This window comes from Leucoraja erinacea, chromosome 28 (assembly GCF_028641065.1).
Source record: "Leucoraja erinacea ecotype New England chromosome 28, Leri_hhj_1, whole genome shotgun sequence".
Lineage (NCBI taxonomy): Eukaryota > Metazoa > Chordata > Chondrichthyes > Rajiformes > Rajidae > Leucoraja > Leucoraja erinaceus.
The window spans coordinates 16,235,380-16,254,075 of NC_073404.1; the positions used below are offsets into that span (position 1 = coordinate 16,235,380).

General features: G+C 40.2%; 1 protein-coding gene across 4 annotated transcripts in view; it reads left to right on the forward strand.

Moving 5' to 3' along the window:
- LOC129710693 (serine/arginine repetitive matrix protein 3-like) overlaps positions 1–18,696 on the forward strand; it is a 140,400-nt gene that overhangs the window by 42,500 nt on the left and 79,204 nt on the right. For all 4 annotated transcript variants that reach the window (XM_055657863.1, XM_055657865.1, XM_055657862.1 and 1 more), the window contains one exon: positions 6,477–6,578. In XM_055657863.1, coding sequence (XP_055513838.1) covers positions 6,477–6,578 — 102 coding nt within the window. The remainder of the gene's footprint in view (positions 1–6,476; positions 6,579–18,696) is intronic.

Below are 18,696 nucleotides of genomic sequence, written 5' to 3' on the forward strand. Positions count from 1 at the left end.
TGGACAGGCTAGGTGCAGGAAGATTGTTCCCGATGTTGGGGAAGTCCAGAACAAGGGGTCACAGTTTAAGGATAAGAGGGAAGTCTTTTAGGACCGAGATGAGGAAAACATTTTTCATACAGAGAGTGGTGAATCTGTGGAATTCTCTGCCACAGAATGTAGTTGAGGCCAGTTCATTTGCTATATTTAAGAGGGAGTTAGATGTGGTCCTTGTGGCTAAAGGGATCAGGAGGTATGGAGAGAAGGCAGGTACAGGATACTGAGTTGGATGATCAGCCATGATCATATTGAATGGCGGTGCAGGCGCGAAGGGCCGAATGGCCTACTCCTGCACCTATTTACTATGTTTCTATCAAGTATATAAAGATTTTTGCATTAGAGAAGAACAGTTTTGCAGTTTTGTACGCTAAGTGACTTCAGTAAAAGAATTGTCCCTAGTGTGTACAACAGTGCTAAAGCCTAAAGTCTAAATATACTGAACCCAGAATCAATTTAACCAGTTAAAACTGGTCCTATGATGGCATCCATTGGTCTTTGCAACATTACTGCTCATCTTTCTTAAACACCATTCCTGTTCCACATATAGACAAACATACTTTGGTGACCAACTGCTAACTTGGGAACCAGGAAAATGTGTATAACATTGCTACACCACTTACTCACAGCCACTTTCTGTGATAAACTTTGAGTGTCTCAGAAGCATATTTATTGTGTCTAAATTTCATAGAACATGTGCTCCTAAATTCCAGATTTCTCCTGGAATTAAAGCCATCAAACTAATCAGAAAATTGTTATGTTCAAACTGTAATATTAATTATTTTGTGCAAATTCTGCAATTTAAGAGCAACTCATTTCACTTAACTATTGATTATAAACAACATACAGAAATAACAAGATTAATGACAAGGCCAAGCACAAGTCTCAATACAGTTGTTGGAGGCCAGGGAAGGTTATGTTTAAAATAAAATACATGATCAATGCATGTACATGATTTACTGTGCAAACTAATGAAGCCAATGTGGCCTAGATTTCCCTTGCAGCTCAAGTAACAAACCCCCAACATCAGTCTGAAGAGGGGTCTCGACCCAAACGTCACCCAGAGATGCTGCCTGTCCCACTGAGTTACTCCAGCGTTTCGTGTCCACCGAGAGTTCAGTGAAATTATTACTTTTTGTTAGGCGAAAGGTCAACAATCTTACATATCAGCAATGAAAATAGCAAATAATGGATCTAGTCAGCAGGTCAGGCCACATCTGCGGGAAGAGAAATAGAGTTGACATTTCAGAAAGAAAACCCTTTATCAGAACTGAGAAAGAGAGTCGTTCATGTCTTTTCCAGTTCTGACAAAGAGTATTGCACCTAAAACATCAAATCTGTTTCACTCCTGGCAATTGCTGCCTGATCTGATAAGTACTTCTAGCATTTTCTGTTTTCATTTTAGAATTGATAGTGTTTTAAACAATTTCAGTCTATTTCTATGTAACTAAAACCTAATGTACTAAATAAATTTGACAGCAAGTCAGCACAATCTTTCTTTTGTATCAGTATTTATAGTTTCAATATTTTTGATGTTTATCCCTGTACCAGTAAATATCAAAGAAAGGGATAGCTTTTGAGTAATGCTGCCTCGTTGACAAATTTGATGAGGTCAAACAGATAAAATTATATTTTTCAACAGATTAAAAGGTTGTCATTAGGTCATAAGTGATAGGAGCAGCATTAGGCCATTTTGCCCATCAATATCTGCCATTCCATCATGGCTGATCAATATATCCCTCCTAACCCCATTCTCCTGCCTTCTCCCTATAACCCCTGATACAAGTACTAATCAAGAATTTATCTATCTCTGTCTTAATAGTATCAATTAACAGCCTCTGTGGCAAAGAATTCCACAGATTCATCACCCTCTGACCAAAGAAACTCCTCCTCATCCCCTTCCTAAAGCAACATCCTTTAATTCAGAGGCTGACCTCTAGTCCTAGACTCTCCCACTAATGAAACATCCTCTCCATATCCACTCCACTTTCGCTATTCAAGGCATTAAAAATTACAAACATTTGTGTCTGAGTATTATCATATACCTATTAAAAGTCTGATCTTGGATGTGTATTTATTTGTGTGTGTGTGTGTGTGTGTGTGTGTGTGTGTGTGTGTGTGTGTGTGTGTGTGTGTGTGTGTGTGTGTGTGTGTGTGTGTGTGTGTGTGTGTGTGTGTGTGTGTGTGTGTGTGTGTGTGTGTGTGTGTGTGTGTGTGTGTGTGTGTGTGTGTGTGTGTGTTTGTTCGTGTTTAATCACATCTACTCGAAGAAAATGACGTGGTAATGGTAACATCTTTACATATTCCAGTAGAGATTTTCCCCCTGGAGTCCAAAATCTACTTATCTGCAAATTTCAGGCTTTATTTCTCGACTTATTACTGAAAAATGGTTTAAAATATTTTTAATTTAAAATGGTTTTTACTGTTAAAAATCATTCTTCACGGCTCCCAACACACTTTGATACAAAGTTGCAAGGCAGGAACACTGGCAGCAACACTCTGAACTTCATCTCACAGCAAGTGCACCCGACATTTGCAGCAATGTTGCCATCATAGCTCCTGGCGGGATAGGAGGGGGAGTGTCAATTGGTATTGCAAGTGGGGATGGGGATTTTATTTTTTAACTTCAGTGCTAGGGGAGGCTCACGAACTATGATCTTTGCTGAGGAGTGCTTGAATCTTAACTTCGACAACGGGTTGAGTTGGAGGACAACGCCTCCCGTGGGGGAGCAGCACTTGGTCTAGTATTAAATACATTTATTTTTGTTCTGTGCAACAGTAATCATAGATAATAAACAAACAAGTCATGCAGCACCTGTGGAGGCAGAGGATGATCAATGTTTCAAAAGAGATCTGGCATTGGGACTGAAAGTGTAGAGGGAGGAGATCTAGCATAAATAGATGTGAGGGAAGGGTGAGGCAATAGCAGACAAGCAACAAGGGAAATGGAGATCCTATTAGCCTTCACATCCAGAACATCGTCCTTTGTCATTTCAAATCAGCTGCACCATCTTCCCCTCCCCGCCATTTTCCTATTTCCGCAAGGACTAATTTCTCAGTGACTGAGTTCACGGAAATGTTCAGGAGGGTATAACAGGAGCAGCACCGGGCATTCCTCAGCCTAGTGAAAGAACAAGATTACTTACATGTCAAACATAAATAGCATGTCATGGGGACATGTAAGTTCTCTCCATGCCACACACTATCCTGACTTGGAAATGTGTTGCTGTTCCTTTACAATCCACAAGTCGAAATCCTGGAACTCTTTCCCTAACATTATTCTCAGTATATCCACACCTCATTGACTGCACCACTTCCTGAAGGCAACTCACCACCACCTTCTCAAGGGAAATTAGAGATGGTAATCACATGCTGGCACAGCCTGTGAAGCCCACATTCATTGCATGAATTAAAACGCATTAAAGAAATGGCCTTGCCGACCTGATTTAAAACCTTATGTCCTTTCATATACATTGTTTCTTTGCTTCACCAAAATCTATTTACAGAATTATCTATCTCACTGGGTAATTTTATTTTCTTAAGCTCTTGCCTTTTTATAATGGATTTCTGTATTTAGTCAAATTGGCGACTGTTGACGTCATTGTGAAACAAGGTTTATGTCTCACTTGGTTTGTAGTTTTTGCTGACATTCTGATTGATGCTGTAAGGAAGGGAAGCTCCATTAATTGTCAAGTGGCCAATACCTAGAAAGGCTGGCCATTCATCATACTTGATTTTATTATTCACTGTCTGAGTGTCACTGGCTCAGCTATAGAAACATAGAAACAGAGAAAATGGGTGCAGGAGGAGGCCATTCGGCCCTTCAAGCCAGCACCACCATTCAATATGATCAGGGCTGCTCATCCTAAATCAGTACCCCATTCCTGCTTTCTCCCCATATCCCTTGATTCCGTTAGCCCTCAAAGCTATATCTAACTCTCTCTTGAATACATCCAGTGAATTAGCCACCATTGCCTTCTGTGGCAGGGAATTCCACAGATTCACAACTCTCTGGGTGAAAAGGTTTTTCCTCATCTCAGTCCTAAATGGTTTACCCCTTATTCTTAAACTATGCTTTCTTATTTTGAGGTTTGTTACCACTGGTTTTCTTGCTTGTCCATTTTGAAGTGCAGTTAGAGTCAAGTTGATAGTGTCATGGCCAATTTACTGACAGCAGTTTATACATTTTTTCATCTTTTTTAAATATTCAAATTCCAATAAACGACTGTCCACTATTCTGTTATAGCTGTGTTCTGGGCTTGGTTGTCATTATTACTAACAGGATTAGGGCTAGGGTTAGCAATAAAGTACTTGCTAAAGTACTTGCTCCAAGTACCAACATACCAAAATAATTAAACCATCACAAATGATATCTTTAGTCATAGAATCACAGCATGAAAACAGTCTTTCGGCCCAATTTGCCCACGTCAACCAAGCTGCCCCATCTACACTAGGCCCACATCCCACTAAAGTTTTCCTATCCAAATGTCTTTAAAATGTTGTGATAGTACCCGCCTCAACTACCTCCTCCGACAGTTTGTTCCACATACCCAGCGACCTTTGTGTAGAAAAGTTGCTCCTCAAGTTTCTATTAAATCTTACCACTCCCTCTTTCACCTTAAAACTTTGTCCCCTGGTTCTTGATTTCCCTACTCTGAGTAAAATACTCTGTGCATCTACCCTACCTATTCCTTTCATGATCTTCTACACCTCTCATCTTCCTGTGCTCCGAGGAACAAAAATCCAAGCTTGCCTAATCTTTCCTTCCAGCTCAGGCCCTCAAGTCCTGGCAGCATCCTCGTAAATCTTCTCTGCACTCTTTCCAGCTTAACAAGTTCTTTCCTGGAGCAGCGTGACCAAAACTGAAGACAATACTCCAAATGTGGCCTCACCAATTGAATAGATTGTTCTCACCATATAAAGGGCTTACAAAAAAATGTATCATAAATATCTATTTTCTTCCTCTACATCTTATGCATCACAGTTGTTTATTTCTTCCTGGCTGTTGGCATGGTGACAACAGCCAGGATTTTCTGAGTGATTTATTTCCCTAAAGATAAAGTTGCAAGTCTATGATAAATCTCACACATATAATTTAAGAACTAGAGTTGGAAATTGGTGATGCAGAAACATGATTTGAAAATAACAATTATGGAGCTGGAATCAGTTGCGGCTCTTAATCTTGTCTTGGTGCACGTATGTTGTTATCAGTCATAATTATTGTCATTTACATAAAATAAATATTAGTTGAGTTGGTTTTAATTTTCAATGCCCTGGAGGACAGTTTAAATGCAGGGAATGTGGAGCAAAACGGGTACATAACAAATCAGCATGTCATATCCAATCCAACAAATGCTTTTCATTAAGGGCATAGAATATTATGTGACATTTAAAATAAGTAGAAAAAAATGAAATTCTTACCTTTGCAAACCTTTTTCTTGATGTGTCATAAAGCAGTTAATTTGAAAAATATTGAATGGGTCATCAAATATTTTCATTGGGGCTTTCCTGGTTCCTATGCTCTTTCTATTATACCGGGCCCCTGATTTCTTTACTCCCTCTTCATTGACTGAAGACCACGTTCACACAGATTCTCTTCACTCATCTGGGACCCTATTCCCACTCTATTTCTCCACTAATCAGCATCCCTTTCTAGTGCTCCTTTTCCACTCACCCTGGCCTCAGTTTCCATAGTCCCCTACCAATAACCTGGGTCCTCATTCACACACCTCGTTTCTACTAACTGGGGCCCCCAGTTCCTATGTTTCCTTAGTATCCATTACCCATTCAATGCACCAGGAACCTGACTCCCATGCAGTTGCAGTTGGAGACCTGGTTCATTAGAAAATTTATTATCATACTGTGTTGCGTCTGTAGAATAAGTGAGATAAAAAGAATATTAAGGTATTCAAGGATAATCAGATTTTTTCTGTACATGGAACAATCTTTGTTTCAGTTTTACTAAGGCCGACTCTCGCATTGATTTTTCCAGTCTCCCTACAACTACATTGGCACTTCTTCCTCAACTCAAATCGAGCATGAAAATCTCATCATTTTGGCTGCCAATTTTCACCGTGTCCTTATCTCACACCGTCCATCCCTGACTCTTCCACCTCAGAATGCATAAAACAGGAGAGGAAGCAAGTTACACTCAATCACAATAATTTCATTCATCTTCCAAAATGATCAAGTGAACATCATTTGGTCCCTTAAGGACTCCATGATATTTTCTCTCTATTCTCCATCTCATAGTCCATTCCATGTTATGACCATTCCTTGCATGAACGATAATTTCATAGCAACTAATACTAGATTAGTTTGCCTTTGCACCCATGTTCAGTCTCTATGCTCTTGAATGCAAACATCTTATATTTGTCTGTTCTTCCAATTTGTTGACTGTCTTGCTTACTCACAAAGTCAATCTCCTATTGCTGCTTCAGGTACACCCAGGAAGAAATTCGGCAGAAGGTTGGGACCTTCCGACAAATGTTGATGGAGAAGGAAGGGGTATTAACTAAGGAGAACCCACAGGAACGTCATGTGTAAGTGTGCACTGTTTTGTGAAATTATCGAGTATTTATTTAAACCATAAGAGACTGAAGTGTATCTTCATTGTATATTCCCTGTGTATAGATTAATTGATGAAATATTGTGGGAGAAACAGTTTCCTCTGTGGTGAATGCAGTGGCTGGGCGGAGACCAGAATTAGTGGGTATAATCTTAATATTATAGCTGTGTCATTAACAGTGAAGACCATCTTCTAACATAGGGCAGCAGACATCTGGGCCTCTTTTCCCCAAATATTCAATTGAGTTTAGGTCCATTGAAAAATTAAAATAAGTGGATTTTCTTTATGCGGGGTCATAGTTTTAGTATTAAATTGAGTAAATGAAGAAACAGATCAGCCATGATCCATTTGTATGACAAGGCAGGCTTGAAGGGCTGAAGGACCCTCTCCTATTCCTGAGAATGAAGACAGGTTTTGCCTTTTTAAAATTGCTTTTCTACGCAGATGCATTTTTCTCATGGACAACTGTTAAGGGCCTGTCTCACTTGGGCGACCTAATTGGCGAGTTCTGGCGAGTTTGCCCTCGACTCATACTTGTAGCATGGTCGTCACGAGGCCATAGGAGGTCTGTGTAAAGGGTCTGTCCCACTTGGGCGACCTAATTGGCGAGTACAGAAGAGTTACGACTAACTTCAGAAAAATTGGACACTAAATAGTGGAAAGTGAAGACGACCTCCTTCGACTATGATGAAGACTATCTACGACTACCTTCGACTACATTCGACTACCCTCGATTACCTACGACTAACATGCCGACCAACTACGACTATACCTACAAGTAAAAAAAGTATTGATTTTTTCCATGGCGAACTTTTTTTACTTGCGGGCATTTTTTATCATATTGAAAAAAATGCCGCAACCTAGCTGAGGCCTCGAGTACGCGGAGACCACTCTCGAGCATGATGGAGAGTTGCAAAGACCTCCTACGACCTCGTTACTACAATGCTGCGAGTATGAGTCAAGGGCAAACTCGCCAGAACTCACGGATTAGGTAGCACAAGTGGGACAGGCCCTTAATACTCCTTCATGCACATTCCTCACTGTGATGGAAGGCAAAATAAAGTTAAAGTCCTTCCTTTTGTTCTTCCTCGGTCGGGGGCCTTGAGCCCTCCATTGACGGGACGGTCATGACTCCCGTAGCCGGCGGCGTTCGAGCCCTCCGCATCGACGCGATCAGTTCCCGCATCGGGTGATGTCGGCTCCACTGCGCTGGGCGATCGCAACCTCACGTCGGGGCTGGTCGAACCTTCTGCGGCGTTGGAGCTTCTGGCAAGCCTCTCCCGAGACTGTGAGCCCTTGATGGTAAATCCGCAGGCCGCGGTGGGAGTGATCCCAGGCAAGGGATCCGCTCCGATGTTAAGTCTGCGCCCCGCGGTGGGGCTCACGACAGGTCAAGGAGGCCTCCAGCTCCATCGATGGTAGGCCGCAGAGCCCGGAGAATGTGATCCGAAAATTGATCGCATCTCCGGGACGGTAAGAACTTGAAAAAAAGTTTCCCCTGATCCCCTCTCCCCCTCCCCCCACATAAAACAAACCAAAATACATTAAAACAAACTCTTAACAAACGCTAAAAATACCAAAAAGATGAAAATACGAACATTGCCGGCAGGGCTGCAGTGCCCATGGTGGTCAAAGGGAGGTCGAAGAAGATCGAAGGAGGTCGTCTTCACTCTCCACTATTCGGTATCCAATTTTCCCGAAGATAGTCGTAGCTAGTCGTAGCTAGTCTTCAACATAGCCAATGGTGGTCGAAGGAAGTGTTCTACATAGTCGAAGGAGGTCTTCAACATATCATTTTTTTAAACTCTTCTATACTCGCCAATTAGGTCGCCCAAGTGGGACAGCCCCTTTAGAAAAACCACTGAGCATTTTCAACTACAATCTCCCTTTCTTACTTATCAAGTGCTAAAGATGTGTTGAAAATGTATTTCCTCTTTTTTTAATTGTTCAGCTGTGGTGATAGATCAGATAAGGATTTTTAATGTTTTAATTGTTATGAAGTATGGACTTATCTGCAAGGCACACATTTATTAATGGGATTATTTACATTTGAAATATTGAATATAAATATATCATATCAATTAAGTTTGTAATTTATGCCCATAAATGCAAACTGCTCTTCAGCTTATATAATTATGTAAAAGTTTTACATAAATTTTCCACATGTAGTAATTAAATCCTCATTCATATTCTTGTTGGGTATCATAATACAATCTCCTCAGGCTAGATTTGTGTTTCTTTTTTTTAACATTAAGCAAGAACAGATTGACCATATTTTGAAAACTACATTAAGGAGAAATACATTTACTCAGATTATCTTCTCTTAATTATTAAGAGTTATCACTTAATGAATCACTGACTACTAGTTACATGTTATAATAATAATTATTTATATTCTATAGGCTGTAAGTAATAGGTATCCTAAATGGAAATAATTAAATTGAAAGCAAATTAAAACAATGTGAATATTCAGGCAGGAACCAAACCAAAATGTAGTGTTTTCTTGAGGTGCAGTCTGGCCCAAGAAGTAGATAGGGTCAATATTTGCAATGGTTCCATTTCTTTCTACAATCTATAGGCTTTTAGTATCAGGCTTAAAACTTCCCAAGGTATTTCAATAAGGATGGTGACACATTTCCAAGACAAGATGTTATGTAACTTGGAGCTGACCTTGCTTGTTGTGAATTTTTATGTATTCACAGACCTTGATCTAGGTGGCAGATGTCACGGAAATGACGTTGAGAAATCTGTAATAAGTTGGTGTAATATATGGTACATGTATTATAGGTTGTAGCAACTTTCTACTAACCATATAACATATAACCATATAACAATTACAGCACGGAAACAGGCCATCTCGGCCCTACAAGTCCGTGCCGAACAAATTTTTTTTCCCCTTAGCCCCACCTGCCTGCACTCATACCATAACCCTCCATTCCCTTCTCATCCATATGCCTATCCAATTTATTTTTAAATGATACCAATGAATCTGCCTCCACCACTTCCACTGGAAGCTCATTCCACACCGCTACCACTCTCTGAGTAAAGAAGTTCCCCCTCATATTACCCTTAACTTCTGTCCCTTAATTCTGAAGTCATGTCCTCTTGTTTGAATCTTCCCTATTCTCAAAGGGAAAAGCTTGTCCACATCAACTCTGTCTATCCCTCTCATCATTTTAAAGACCTCTATCAAGTCCCCCCTTAACCTTCTGCGCTCCAGAGAATAAAGACCTAACTTATTCAATACAAATTATTTAATTTACATACTAATTACAGTATACCTCGCATGACTGGTTAATATGATAGGCATGGGGTGTGTTTATTCAACAAAAAAACATAGAAACATAGAAAATAGGTGCAGGAGTAGGCCATTTGGCCCTTCGAGCCTGCACCGCCATTCAATATGATCATGGCTAATCATCCAACTCAGTATCCTGTACCTGCCTTCTCTCCATACCCCCTGATACCTTTAGCCACAAGGGCCACATCTAACTCTTAAATATAGCCAATGAACTGGCCTCAACTATCTTCTGTGGCAGAGAATTCCAGAGATTCGCCACTTTCTGTGTGAAAAATATTTTTCTCATCTCGGTCCTAAAAGATTTCCCCCTTATCCTTAAACTGTGAGCCCTTGTTCTGGACTTCCCCAACACCAGGAACAATCTTCCTGCATCTAGCCTGTCCAACCCGTTAAGAATTTTGTAAGTTTCTATAAGATCCCCCCCCCCCCCTCAATCTTCTAAATTCTAAATTCTAGCGAGTACAAATTACTATCTCCTGATGTGCTACACAATAGGCCTCAGGAGCAGATGATCATATTCAATCTCTGCAATCCTGTCATGTTTAATCACAAATAGTGATCAGAACTGAACAGCTTTTGGGAAGACGAGGCTCCATGAACATCGGTGATAGCAGAGAAAAGCACATCAGAGCAAAAAATCATGGCTGGAGCATTTGTATCTATACCACTCAGGAGTTCTGAATGAACAATGCGCCTAGATCTCCGGCTGAGATCCCCACCGTTACAGGAGCCAGATCTCACTCATAATATTAAGACACATATGAGAGCAGAGAAGATAGCAAAATCTGTATGACCAGACTATATCAGAGAAGTAAAACTGAAGATAACTACTCCAGAATTAACCATGCTTCAGGCCAAACTGTTCCAAACTGTACAACAATAACACTGGCATCTACCTAACAATGTGGAATATGTGTAATAACAGGTACTGTATGGCCTCATGATAAGAACCTCAACCAATTCAATTGGGCCATTTGTTGACCCAGCAACATAATAGCAATCATCTGCAGAGCGATGAAGCAGCATTGTAAAAATGCAACACAGGAAACCATATGGCCCATTCTAGCTCAGAAATGATGATCAAAAAAGAGCAATTTTAAAGCGTTTTCTTGCACAGGGAAGCAGGTTACTTTTATCTACTGGGACCCTAATCATTTTACATACCTCAATCTTCCCCATGCATCCTCTGTTCCAAACATTCTAAGTTATTAAACTATTTCTTATGGCTACAATTTTCCAGTTCTGGCAATGTCCTCTGCGTCACCTATGTGTCTCCTCCATTGCATTCATATCTTTTTTATAACCTGCTGTTCACAATATATTCCAGATATGGTTTAACGTGTAATGTTGACATTGTTGACAAATTGCACTCACTCACCAGTAATATGTCCACCAATATACAATTTGATTTCATTTATGCCACTCCACTGCAGATCTCGTATAGTCTTGCTCCAAACTTAGATAAAGCACTGAAATCCAAACCCTTTTAACAGAATGTGGCATCAAGTACTCCAAGTAAAATTAAGCCAGTGGAGAAACTCTGGTTTTGGTTATCTGGTTATCATCTTAGCCGCTTTACCTTCTGTCCATCATTAGGTCAAACATGGGGATGTTTATTGCTGATTCAATAGCGTTCAGTTCTATTCACAATTCCGTTGGAAATCTAATAGTTTACTCTCACATGCAGCAAAATTCAGGCTTGGGCCAATAAATAGCAAATAACATTCCTGTTGCACAAGGCACAGGCTATGATTATCTCTAATAAGAAACTATCTACGCACCTCCACTAGATAATCAGTTGTATTACTATATTATTGTCAACTTCCCTCATTGGTGACATGTTGCGCAATATCATTGATCAGACACTGGACAAACACATATAATTATTATGCCTTCAAGAGAAGGCTGGATGATGGTATACGGTAACATTAAAACAGGAAGGAACTCAGTGGGTGAAGCAGGATCTGTGGAGGGAAATGGGTAGTTGGCGTTTTGCGTTGAGACCCTTCATCTAGAATAGAGGAGAAGGAGCTACTATCTGGGTGGCAAAAGCTAGCAACTGATAGGTAGATACAAGTGTGGAGGGGTTGATTGACAGTCAGGTGGGGGAGGGAAGGGTAGAGATAGCAACCAAGGCTGGGAGGTGATAAGTGGAGAGCCAAAGGATGCAGTTTCTAGAATCTGAAAAGAAGGAAAAGTGAAACATGGAACTGAATAGAGAGGGTTAGTCGCGGATGGGAACAATTGAGGGGAGGGGTGGGAGTGGGGCGGGAGGAATCTGGTGGGAGGAGTGTGTGGAGAGAAGGAAGCAGGGTGAATGGGGAGCCTTGGGGGAGGGGGGGGAGGAGCTGACAAGAAAGGTGTGTGTGAGAGGATTACAGTAGATAGGAAGAGAGAGAAAGGGATGGAGGGAATCCGGGTTACCTGAAATTGGAGAATTCTGTATTTATGCTGTTGGGTTGTAGAGTATGCAGAGTATGAGGTGCAGTTGCTCTAGTTTGCATTTGGCATCACCTTAGCATTGGGGGCGGCCAAGGACAGACATGTCGGTATGGGTATGGGAAAGGGAATTCTAATGGGATGAAACCAGGTGATCGAGGTGGCCACAGTGGATAGAGTGCAGGTGCTTGGCAGTGGTCGACCCATACAGTGAAATAAGCTGTTCCACCATCAATAGAGTAAAAGTCAGCACTGTGATGGAATGCAGTTTCACTTTGATGACTGCAACTCCAGTAGCATTTAAGAAATTCAATTCTATCCAGGACAAAGCACCCAATGCAAAGGTAGTCACCTCTTGCATGCATCAAAAGTGCTATGTGTGCTATCTGACAAACAGCAATGCACCATGACTATTTCAGTGGTAGCCACATATCCCATCACGTCTAATACCACATATTGCCAAGAGCAGCAGAAACATAGAACTATCACAATCTGCAAGTTCTTTCCAAGTCACACATCAATACATACTTTGAATACAAAACCATTGTTATTTCATCAACCTCCTGGCATTGCCTGTCTGGTGTCATTGTGGGAGTTCCTATTCCATATGGACAGTAGCTGTTCAAGGTAATGGCTCAGTAAAAGCTTCTGAAGAGTAAGGAAAGAAGAGCAATAAATGTTGACCTAAATAGAAGTGCAAACACCCTGAGAATTAATTATAAAAAAATCCAAACTGAAGATATGCTTCATTGCAGCTCTGTGAGTCATGGTTCAAGCCATACCTCAGCTATCTAAATACATAATATGGGCTGACTGCAACACATTATTGAGGAAATGCTGAACTTTGGAAGGGTCATCTTTGAGATTATGCATTCAGTAAAAGTTCTGCCTGTCCATATAGTAACTATAAAAAAATCTACGTCAATATTTGAATAAAACCAGGGACATTCTTTCCAATGTGTAGGAAGGAACTGCAGATTCAGGTTTAAATTGAAGATAGACACAAAAAGCTAGAGCAACGCAGCGAATCAGGCAACATCTCTGGAGAAAAGAAATGGGTGACATTTTGGGTCAAGATTGAAGATGTTTGAAGAAGGGTCTCGATCCGAAACATCACCCATTCTTTTTCTCTAGTCGATATTCTTCCCAATGTTCATGTTGTATTTAATCTTTAGTCAAAATTACTGAAACAGGTTATCTCAATTTTCAATGTGTGCGACATTGCTTTATCCAAATTGCATTTTCTACATTGAAAGTCTTCATTGGATGCAGAGTCCAGGTTCTGAAAGGTGCAGTTTGTAAGTTAATTCACTTTATTTTCTTCCAGAAGTAGAGACGACTTAGATATTCGATGATCTGCAATAATAAACAATGTAAATGTGTCAGCAGAATTTCAACTATGTATGAACTCGCATGATCCAGAATATTAAATACCCAGCCTGAAAACTCATTATTATTAAGATCCTGAAAATGAAAACCTTTTTTATCAATGTAATAGAATTCCAAATTCCAGGTTATGATGTGAGAATTATTTGAAGCATAGCTAATGAAGAATAATAAGGAGAGAAATTTACAGATTTTTTCGTAATTAAGTTTTCAACACCGATCTGCACTGAACCAGAACTTAATTAGTTGAAAATACTAGGCCTTTAAGACGAGAACAATGGCAACATTGAAGATGGTAGGGAAGAAGACATTGTGATTAACTGGTTGAATAATTAATCAATATCATAAATTAAATTGCTTGATCCTTTGGGTGCATTTTATTAATGCTTTCTTGTGACCTTATCTAAGGGGTTTTTTTGTATTTGCTTTCTCACTTTTGGTTATCATAAAAGCCTGGCCAATGAACTTTATTGGATTTAATACTTGAATGTGAATATTTGGGTATTGGAGAGATTATTTCCTATTTTTAGTGCACAGTACATGTAAAAATTGATATTTCCTAATTGTTCAAATTGCAATTAATTGCAATAATATATGACAGCTAGAGCCATTAATCTTTAATATTCTACAAATTGGCTAGTTGGAGGCTGTGGTCCACTGACAAACGTTTTTGAGACTAGCCTATTGTGTACTTTTGTACATAATATTATGGACACAAGAGTATAAAAGCAGGAAAAGCCCACTCAATCGCTCAAGTCTGTCTGTTTGTCAGTGACGATGGCTGATCCACTCCAGGTGTCTTGTCCTCTTCTGTGCCAGTTCCTCAAGGCCCTCAATTCCTGTCCTCTCAAAAATATATCCACTTTCTCTTTAAATATCTCCAATGATCTAGTCTCTATAAACTTTTAGGGTAGAGAATTCCAGAGATTCACTACCCTCTGTGAGAAGAAATTGATGAAACACACTGAGTTTGAACAATTTAATCATTACATTCAGCAAAATGTTGATGCGTTGTTTTGTTGAATACTTGGGCTGGTGTAAATAAACCTATTGCTGCGCTTAATTATTTTTTTGATTTGGATCAAGTTATCGACCTTTTTATGGGGAATAATAATTGGAAATAAAAATGGCCTGTGGAAATTGTGTTTCAGAATCCTCCTCCAAACCACGTATTAAAAAATCACATTTCAATAATCATTATTGCATAACCTGGGATTGAAAATTTACCTCTTACCAACTGTAGCATTGAAGTTTATATATTAAAAAGCTAAGCCTCAAAGGAAGTTATTGGATAAGTTGCCTATGTTTGGCAATGATCTGAGCATTTACACAGCGAATTAAAGAGCAGAAATAATTATTTAACCTTTCATATCGATGCCACTCTCCATTTAAGCCCAATCCCTTGCAGTATCCCCATTCTGTTTCCCCAATATTCTTTTAAAAGAATCACTATCCTTTGAAGTAATGCATTACAGATCATAACTATTTCCTTTAAAATAAAGTTCACATAAAATTGTAAAGCATTAGCACTGGCAAGGAGTAAGCCTGCGTATTGTTTGACTTAATCTAGGCTATTCATGAATTTATCCATTGTTTCGTAGTTCAGAGTGAAATACAAACCCCATTAAGTGACTTTAATAAGGAGAAAAAAAAAAAATGTATCAACACACGAAAAGTATACGGAGATTGCTGTCAGTGGCATGAAAATGAAAGTCCTGGATAGCTATAACATGGTGGGGGTTGCGAGGGAAAGATAGATGGATCAGCATGATTGAATGGCAGAGTAGACTTGATTCGGCCTAATTCTGCTCCTCGAATTAATGAAATTTGAACTTGAACTCTGAATCAAGATGAACAATTCAGTGAATTGTTGAACAAATTGGTATTGTCAGATGTGCTGCTTACCAGACACATCTTAAAATGACCACCATCTGCCCTCTCAGGCATGGAAGCATGGAAGAGCAGTATCCAAAAATGTGCATTACTTTATTGGCAGTGAAACACTTTGTGCAGTAGTTATTTAGACTGCAGTAGTTACTTACAATGAGTTTAGTTAACCACAAATGCATATTTCCATCAACTGGCGTAAAATACCAGGTGTCTTCTAAGGGGTTTCTGTGAAGTGCCCTGTGAAGTTGACTTAGTTCAACAGTCAAAAATAATTCTGAGGTCCAGGTGCTTCAATCTGAGGAGATGTTCTATTTTTTTTAATATTTAAGAGAGGGATTTAAGTCCATTGTTTTCTTTCAATATTTAAGAGAAGGCCTTTAAATCAGAACTGTGGTTTGAACTAAGGAACCAAATGACTTTGACCACCTTTGAAACATTCTTTGAAAAGAAAGAAGATCATTGCAAAGCGGATAGGATTCTAGGCCACGTTAACAAAATTAAAAAAGATGATACATAGTGCTGTGAAAAACACAAGTGTATTCATATAATTCTGATCAAAATGTAAGTGCTGTACTCCCAGGCCACAGTGACAAATGAACATGTTTTGGATCCATATGCAGTTATTTCTTTGTGTCGAAAAAATCATTCTGACCAATTGTCATTTTTCATCTTCTGCTTATCACCAGTGTTTTGCTAACCTGGAATTTCAGTTCCATGGCTCTCTTTGCTTCATTGCCTGTGCTAAGAACTCCACCGTGTGGTGAATTGTATTGTCCTGTCCTGCAAGTGTTTTATAGGTGGAGTCCTTCAATACAGGGTGCAAATACTGCTGAGAAAATGCTATAAAGCATCTGCATAAAACATCTCTTCTGTAATACTACCTACTTTGTGAGCATTGCACAACTATTATGTTAGAAATAGATTGAGAGAAGCAAATGCCGTTTGATAAATAAGATGAACCTTTTCCACATCAGTTGCACATACAGTAAAATACTGATAATTATATTATCTGATTGTTAACAAATTCTGATAGTTTGGCAGTGGCTCACCAGCTCCCTTTAACACTCCAGGTCCTTGGTTCACAAGCTCCTTTTAATGCGTCGGGGTCCAGGATCCTGCACTCTTTTCAACACGCTGGAACCCTGGTTCCCATGATCCTTCTAAACAGGTTGGGACTTCAGTGTCCACACTTTCTTCAACACATTGGGGCTCTAGATCCTGTGCTTATTTGAAGCTCCGTTAAGGGCCTGCCCCACTATGGCGACCTAATTTGCGAGTTTAGAAGAGTTTGCACTCGCCACAAACTCGCTGCATGGTTGACACGTGGACCTAGGAGGTCCTGTAACTCTCCTTCATGCTCTAGAGAAGTTCCCGCATACTCGCGGCCTCAATTTGGTCGAGGAAATTTTTGCAGTATGCTGAAAATTTTTCCGCAAGTAAAAATTGGTTGGCATGGTTCTTTTGAACTCGTAGTGCAGTAGTGGTGGGGTCGCTATGTAGTTATAGTCAGTTGTGGAAACCGTAGGCAATCTCCTTTGTTGACCGGGCCTTTTAATTGGCTCATTGGAGTTTTCAGAACCAAGGAAAACCGACCGGTAGTGTTAAATGCCCGCTAAACTTTATTAAAAGTTGACTGGCTTCTTAAAAGTGTCTCTACTCCTTCTCCCCCCCCCCCTTCTAGCCACTTCTCTCCCCTTCTCCCCTCTCCCCATTCTCTAAAGGACTTACCGTACACTGTGCCAGCTGTCTTTTACCTTCCTGTTCATCGCGGGTGTGAATTTCAGACAGCGCTCCCCCGCTTTCCCTGGCCCCCGCCTTTGCGACGTGTCTTTTTGTGTGTGTGTGATGGTCGATCCAGCTCGCGGTTTCATCGCTGACGGTCGATCCAGCTCAAGGTTTTTCAGGCGAGTGCACTCGAGCTTGAAGGTTGAAGACAGTTGCTGAAAAGTTGCGTAAGTGGGACAGGCCCTTTAGTTTGTTAAAACAAATATGATGCCACTGGAAAATCTGCCACTCCGCCATGTCCTGAATATGTCAGATTAACATAGCTTGATTGTATATAAAAGCGCTAGCAAACTGCAGGTGCATATTGCAAATATCATTAGGCTTCTTCAATGAAAAGTTAAACAGTTTCATATTTTAGGTTGGTAACAGGAACACATTCAGTTGGCTGATGTTTATTGAGAACTGCTCGGTTTTCAACATTATCATCCCCTCCAAATGTATGACGAAGGTTCAAGACCTGGGCCTCTATAGCTCTCTTTGCAATTGGATCCTTGACTTCCTCATTTACAGACCTCAGTCAGTGTGGATCAGTAACAACATCTCCTCCATCACTGGCCATCAGCACAGGTTCACTCAAGACTGGATGCTTAGCTCCCTGCTCTGCTCTCTTTATACGCGTGATTGTGGTAAGCATTACTCCATTGCCATCTATAAATGTACCAATGACACTGCTGTTGTGGCGGAATCACAGATTACAATGAGTCAGCATGAGTACAAGCGAGCGATAGAACATCTCGTTGAGTGTTGCCATAATGACAACTTCTCGCTCAGTGTCAACAAAACTAAGGAACTAATTATTGATTTCAGAAAGGGGATATCATGACACCGTGCACCAGTTTTCATTGGTGGTTTGATGGTGGAGAGAGTTAGCAGCTTAACATTCAAGTATTAACATATCAGATGACCTGTCCTGATGCCCGGCAAATAGATGAAATCACCAAGATCAACGTCGCTATTTTCTTGGATTTTTAAAGAGATTTGGCACATCAACGAAGACTTTAGCAAACCACTACAGATGTACTGTGGAAAGTATCCTGACTGGTTGCATCATGGCTTGGTATAGAAATTCCAATGCACAACAATACAAGAGGCTGCAGAGAGTGGTACTTAGCCTGGTTCATCACGGATGAAGACTTCCCCACCATCGAAAGTACCTACAAGAAGTGCTGCCTCATGAAGGTGACATCGATCATCAAGAATTCCCACCCCTCTCACTGCTTCCATCGGACAGAAGTTACGGGAGCCTCTTGAACTTCTGCATGGACTTGTTATTTTTTCTAATTGCGTTTTC